This window comes from Lolium rigidum, chromosome 6, assembly GCF_022539505.1.
Source record: "Lolium rigidum isolate FL_2022 chromosome 6, APGP_CSIRO_Lrig_0.1, whole genome shotgun sequence".
Classification (NCBI taxonomy): domain Eukaryota; kingdom Viridiplantae; phylum Streptophyta; class Magnoliopsida; order Poales; family Poaceae; genus Lolium; species Lolium rigidum.
Window position 1 is genome coordinate 167,231,902 of NC_061513.1, and position 7,445 is coordinate 167,239,346.

General features: G+C 47.3%; 1 protein-coding gene across 1 annotated transcript; it reads right to left on the bottom strand.

Moving 5' to 3' along the window:
- Positions 1–2,700: 2,700 nt before the first annotated feature.
- Positions 2,701–4,471, bottom strand: LOC124659743 (non-specific lipid transfer protein GPI-anchored 25-like). Its single transcript, XM_047197560.1, has 3 exons — positions 4,063–4,471; positions 3,442–3,528; positions 2,701–3,023 (listed from the first exon to the last, which is right to left on the bottom strand). The coding sequence occupies exons 1-3, from the start codon at positions 4,469–4,471 to the stop codon at positions 2,857–2,859; spliced, it is 663 nt and encodes a 220-aa protein (XP_047053516.1). The 3' UTR covers positions 2,701–2,856.
- Between the last annotated feature and the right edge of the window lie 2,974 nt (positions 4,472–7,445).

The following is a 7,445-nucleotide window of genomic DNA, read 5'->3' on the forward strand; positions in this document are numbered from 1 at the left end:
TCACTATCAAACATGAACCAATTTGAATTTCTAGAGATGGAGCTGCTTATGAACAAACAAAGTATTATCAATCAGTTACTCATAGAGGGGAGGGGGATCAAGGGTGCTGGAGCACGATTGAAGATCGCAAATTACCCATCCAGTTTATCTCCCAGACGCAGAGAAGCTAATACCACCTCAACTGATTCGTCATCAAAATAGACATCCTGAAAGGAAAACAGAAGAGGAAAGATTATTAGATTCAAAAGAAAACAATATACTACCTGCAAAAAGAACAATATATGTGTTCGTATCCGTTATTCGTTCCATGGACAACTTAACCATACGATTATATAATTCGCTACTGGCGGAGTAAAGGTGGTGTTCCTAGGGTTACAACTCGCGTCAAGATGATGATTTGCCGGATGCATGTCTCCACGATCTGGCTGGAGTGTCGTATTCTAGATGGCTTCACCAGCGAACTTCACTAGGCGATTCATGCATGGAGATTGCTGAATCAGGTGGGATTCGGTCGTGTGCACCCATGTTTTTCTCTGACCGTTTGGTTTCAGAGTGAGCGCTGCAAAACTATGTTGGCTGTTACCATCATGGGGAAGGCTTTCTCGTTCCATTGTGAAGTCAGCTGGCGGAAAATGTCATGAAAGCCAAGATCCGAGGACTAGCAATGCTGATTTGAGACTTTGTGAGGATGAGGAATTGACTTGATGATTCGTGACTTGGGGCAGCGGTATCATAAGAGGGGGCAACACCACAGAAGAAGTTCAAAGTCTTACTTTTCAGGGTGAAAATCCAATGTCTGGCCTTGATTGGTTGTGTCTGGCAATGGCCTTGTTGAACGCTGTTTTGTGAGGAGGACTTTCTCCAAGGTGAAAACGTAAGATCTATGATCGGGTGACAACTTCGCTTATGCACAACTCTTCTTGGAAGCGTCGTTTTTAGAGAAACTGGACTTCTAGGGTTGTCTTGGCTATTTGTTGTCTAGTCTTACCTACACCATCCTAAGACTAGCCACAATCGGAGTATCATAGGCATTATCATGCATGCCATGTTGGCAAAAAATTTGATGTGACACAACAATTAATTAGTAGAGGTGTGAAACTGATATCATAGCATGTAAAAAAAAACTTGATGGCAAATAAATCATATCTACAAATTTGAATTGAGATTCTACAAACATTAAATATGATGAAACTGTAATACTACCTTACGATAATATGCATTAGAGGTGGCATCATAAACTAATATCATATGAATGATACTAGTGTATGATACTTTTCATTGTGATCTGATCCCAACTACGAATCTACGAGTCTCTCGAACACCATTACAAATTTACATCTTTAAGTTACCAATTTGTTCGAGAAATTATTATTGGATTAATATTTTGATCAAGAGGTATGTTGCAACTTGCAACAGACAAAAAGCGTATCATAGCTGGACGATGGTAATAGCAGAATGATGTATGTACTTCACTACTTCGCGAGTTCCACGTGACTTCTTACCCAGTGACTGGTTGTGAGACAAATCGTGATGTAAGCGCAACCAAACAGATTAAACTGAGCGCTAATATTTGGTTTAGTTCCGTGGCTTGCTGAAACAGAGCGTGCAACGCACGCATACACTTGAGAAATTAGCAGTAGTTGCACCAGCATACCAAGACCTACTTAGGATATGCACCAACTTAAGACTCGGGTTGTCCAGTTCACATACATATACGGCATCTCGGCTCGCTCTGGTTAGTGAGATGTGTTTGCTGATCTTTGACACAAGAGCATGAGACAATCAAGCCAAATGTTGCCTCTGCAGGCAATAATCCTCGTGTCCCTGGTGATGGTGGTGGTGTCCCCTGCAATGGCCGAAGTAACCGAGGACAAGTGCAAGTGCCTCATGTGCGTCTGCGACGTGGATCCGCACCCGCTCCCGCCGGCGGTGCCGGCGCGCCACCCGCCGCCGTCAGAGCCGGAGCCAAAACCGGAGCCTAAGCCCGAGCCCGAGCCGGAGCCTGAGCCTGAGCCGATTCCGACGCCGAAGTACTACCCGCCGCCGACGGAGCCTGAGCCGAAGCCAGTGTACTACCCGCCGACGACGAAGCCTGAGCCGACGCCGGTGTACTACTACACTCCGCCGGCGGAGGCCGGGTACTACCTTACACCGCCGGCTGGGCAGTACGGGTACCCGTGGAGCAACACGTACGAGACGCCGGGGCAGTTGTACCCGCAGTACTACCCGTCCAGCGCCCACCGGAGCATGTCCTCTCAGCTCCTCGCCTCCTTCGTCTTGGCAGCAGGGGTACTGTCACTGCTTACGTGCCGCCCGTAGAAGTTATCCTGCGGGCAGACTAAGCTGATCACATACCTTTGGTCCGTTGCCATTGCCATGTAATGCTGTATTCCGCTGATCATGCTATTTATCTGTTTTTGCTTAATTTCAATGCCAGTATCTACTCCTGTTTTGCTTAATTTCAAGGGCGTAACTCTGAATTTCTCCGTGCGAACTGCACAGTTCTGTATAAGTAAAATATAATTTCAGTGAGTTCTCTGTCTTTGAACAAGCACAAGAAAAATGTATGCAGATTCAGAGACAATCAGCAGAGGAACTAAACTGCATTCTATAAATCTGAATGTATACAGATCGCTGTGCATGTATTGACACCGGAAAACAGTTACTTGCACTGTCAGATCATGAAAAATGTACGCGGAAAAAACTGCACCGGTCAGGAAGGGTTTTCAGGTATATATCGTGCCATGTATCATGTGGCAGCCTCAGCGTATGCAACAAAAGGATCCGAGCAAGAATGACGCAGCAGGCACAGGCATGTTTCGAAATCTTTCCAAACAAAGCGATGGCCAACATCTATCAGAACTGCAGCGTGATCAAGACTGCTGCTGCGAAGACCAACGCCACAAGGAAAACCCGGCAGGCACACAAGGCATCCGATCCCGAACGATCAGCTGGCGTGACGGGCGTCGATGTCGAATGCTCCTCCATCTCCGGGGGCGGTGACGCTGGTTCTTCAACGGTAGCTGCAGAGGCAATCACAGCAGATTAACTAGTGTACATGAAGTATGCCCAGCGATTCAAGAAAGACATTCCAGTGTTCAAACGACCAAAATGGACTACTCAGGCTACAATGAGCACCTAGAACATAACCGAGCAGTGCAGGCAAAGTAGACAATGTCAGCAGGAGATTCGATGATGAAATTAGTAGGCACAGTTACAACAGAGACATCCAGTATAAGTAGAGAGTATGTGGTGCAGTCTATAGTGAAGTTTGAACTTGCAGAGCTGCGGCATGGAACACGAAATGGGTAGAACACTTCCAAGACAAAAACACATTCAAGCTTGACATGTCTGCCAAAATGCCCATTGTTTTTATTCTTCAGAATAGCATAACTGAACACTGATCCGTGGAAACATTAGACATGCAGAGAATTGGTTTACCTGGAGAAAGTTTTGGTGCGGAAGGTGGTGGTGGAGTTGGAGGTGGCGATGGAGGTGCAAAATGCATCTCAGGCAGTGACTTGAGCTCTGTTTCAGTTGGCAAATCGAATTAGAGAATACTACTAAGACATTTGTTGCTTCAATTTTATAAATTACGTTTGTGAACTCTAGAAAGAGAAACCACCGAGTCACAGCCGCCTTTAACTGACAGTAAATATCGCTAAAACTGCGTGGAATCCATAGTATATCTAACAAGCAATCCAACAGGCTGCTTAAGTGCTCAGCAGTCGTGACTAATTGTAGTAGCAGAAATGCATAAAGAACACAGTTCTTCGGGAACATGAGACAATTCTGGGCCTCTCTACATCTTCTCCTCAACAAAAAAAAAATCCAGTTCAGAAATGCAGAAGTAATAATATCCCGCATCTACTGATCTACCAGCACCAATGTGGTTGTGCAAGGACCGAGAACACAATAATACGCAGATTAGAAAGTAACTTCTATTTGAGCGGTGATCAACGGGAACGCCACAACATAGGGTGTGCCCGACATTCGGTCGAAGCATACGTACTGCAAGGACATACAGAGGGAGGAGCGGGGGACGAAGGAGAAGTTTGGCACCTCGGCACTTGTCGGCGAAGAGGGTTTCGGCCTCGACGGTGGTGGCGGGGGAGGCGTTCGCGGAGGCGCAGGTAGGGAGGAGCGCGCCGAGGCGCGCGAGGTCGACGGGGAAGCCGAGGAGGAGCGGGTCGCGGAGCAGGTAGCAGAAGCACCCCTCGCCTCCCCCGCCCTCGCCGTCCCCGGCGGAGACGGCCCGCAGGAACGCCGCGCAGCAGGCGGCGGTGGGCGCGGGCGCGGGCAGGGCGGGCGGCTCCACCAGCGCGACGTGCGCCAGGCACGGCGAGAAGGACACGATGGCCGCCGCGCACGGCGTCGCCGGCGGCACCTCGGACGTCGCGGCAGAGGCGGCGGGGGCGAGGAGGAGGATGGCGGCGGCGGAGACGAGGAGGAGGGCGGCGGTGGGGGCCATGTCACGGCACTCTCTCTCTCTCTCGTCTCTGGGACTGCGCGGCTTGGGTGGTGCAGTGATTGCCGTGGTGGTTTTGGAGAGGAGCAATGGATGGGCTGACGAGGTGTGATCCTGTCCGTCTGTTTGTAAAGGCGGCGCGAACTTGGGCCCATCGGATGGCTCACAACGATCCTGTGCACCTGTTGCTAGCTGTCATCTGCCACCGGCTCGTAAAGGCGGCGCAAACTACGGGTTCTGATTCTTTACGGGCATTGCATCGGTCGCACGGTGGTCACGGCGTACCCCAACTTCCGTATTTGAATCCTAGAGCTCTAGTGATTTCTTTATTTTTAAATCCAAAACTTATACTAGTACCTCTATCTATTTTTAGATATCAATAGTCTGTCTAAATTTGAATGTATCTAGACATTTTTTAAATATAGATGCATCTAAATTTATATGAACATCTATTAATGGACGGAGGGAGTAGTATTTATAAATACCATGTGGCCTGACGACATTGACTTTTCCCCCACCCTCGAGTCCCTTCCAGAAGCCTTGAGAGTCGACCGCTCCTCCCAAGTTCCGGCCCGATCCCTACTCTCCTCTGTTGGCAACGTCGACCGGAGAAGGGGAAGGAGAGGCGCCTGGTATCATGTAAATATTAGGGCTAGGTCTAGGTTAGGTCTTGAGTTTGTGTTGTTCGGCTTCATGCCGTTTAGAGTGACTCGTTCCCGATTTCGAGCGGCGGATGGCAGCGTTCGGCGACGGTGTTCTTGCTGCTGTTATATCAATACCATAGCAGGGATGAGCTGGCGACATCTCCTCGAATAAGCCCGCCTCGGTCACTAATCGGAAGGATTTCTATGTCTCTTCTTCTGCCAGCAAGCTTCAACATCTCAAGATGCAGAGGAGGCTCACAGTTCCAGGTCATGTTTCTTCTTGTCTGAGCTCATTCTCATCGGATCTCGATGCAAAACGACGCCGCTTGCCGGAGGATCTCCTCCAAGGCGATGGATGTGCGGTCTTTGCCACTCCGGTGACCCTTTTGGCCAAAGGGCAGACTCTAGTGGCTCCGGTCGACTTTGGCCACTTTCTTCAACCTCCTAGCGTTATGCCAAAGTGGAGGCCCTACTGCTTGGTTGCGAGGACATCTTGTCTTGGCAGCTTCGTCGCCCCAAGTGGCCCTGTATCCTATGTCGAAAAAGTGGTTCCCAAGCTAGGTGAAGGACCCGATCGCCTTTCTGATTTCAGGCTTGAGCTCGTTGCAGCAAAAGTTCAGGGACGTGTTTGTAATTATTTTAATATTCTGGGTCCTGATGTAAACCGTTGTGTACTGTTATCTCCTTATTAATGCAGCGTCAAGGGTCCTTGGAGACTCTTCTTTGTTCAAAAAATCCAAAAATTATAGTATTTATAAATTTTAAAAAATATGAAAATAAATATGCACATAGTCAATGATGTAACCTATAAGCATGTAAAATCACAACGCAAAATTCTTGTATAATTGTCTAAACAAAAATGACAAAATCTGATAATTTTGAAGATTTGAAAATATACATATCTAAATACATATAACTAGGGTTCACCTATGTGCACCAACAACTTATGCTAAGTAAGACAAGCAACTATGTGATAGCAAGATATATAACTTCCAGCATGATGACTATCAGAAAGTAAAGTGCATAAGTAAAGACCTCGGGTATAGAAATAACTGAGGTGACACCGAGATGCCAATGTATCCCGAAGTTCACATTACTCTTGCGAGTGCTACTCTCCGTTGGAGCGGTGTGGACGAAAAAGGACTCCAAACGCCGTGAAGGGCTCACTCCATAGCTCTCGATCCACTATGGAACCTTGAGTGTGGTCACCGACCCCGCACAAAGCTTGAGACAACATCCATAACTTAATTGGAGGCTCCTTATATACTGATACGTTGCAAAGATATCTATAATTTTTGATACTACATGCTTGTTTTACAGCAATTTATATATGTTTTGCTCACACTTCGTTGCACTTTTATACATTTTCCAGCAATAACCTATTGACAAGATGCCACAGTGCCAGTTCCCTGTTTTCTGCTGTTCTCTATTCAGAAAAGTTGTACATGAAATATTCTGGAAAATTGGACAAAACAAAAGCCGAAGTTCTTATTTTACCGTAACGAAGACGGAGTCCAGAGGAGAGACGAAGATGCGCCACATGGCGGCCACACCAGGCCATGGCGCGGCCCAAGCCCTGGCCGCGCCATGGGGTGGTGTGGGCCCCCCAGGCGTCCATCGACCTCGCCCTTCCGCCTATTTATTCACGATCTCGGAAAAAATCTAAACACCCAAGCCTCCATCCACGAAAAGTTCTATTGTGGCTGCCATCGCCGACCCTAGCTCGGGAGAGTTCTGAAGCTCTTCCCGACACCCTTCCGGAGGGGGAGATCATCACCGGAGGCCTCTACATCACCATGCCCGCCTCCGAAGTGATGCTTGAGTAATTCATCCCTGGACTACGGGTCCATAGCAGTAGCTAGATGGTTGTCTTCTCCAATTTGTGCCTCATGTTTAGATCTTGTGAGTTGCCTATCATGATCAAGATCATCCTTATGTAATGCTACATGTTGTGTTTACTGGGATCCGATGAATACTGAATACTATGTTGAGATCGATTATATACTTTCCATATGTTATTCATGATCTTGCATGCTCTTCGTTGCTAGTAGATTCTTTGGCCAGCCAAATGCTTGTAACTCCAAAAGAGAGTATTTACGCTTGATAGTGGGTTCATGCCTCTAGTTTTCTGGAAGAGTGGCAATAACTTCTAAGATTGTAGATGTGTTGTTGCTACTAGGGAGAAAACAATAATGTTTTGTCTAAGGATAATTCTATTGTTTACTTTACACACATTGCTTAATGCGATAATCTGTTGCTTGCAACTTAATATTGGAAGGGGTTCGGATGATAACCGGAAGGTGGATTATTAGTCATAGATGCAGTTGGATTAC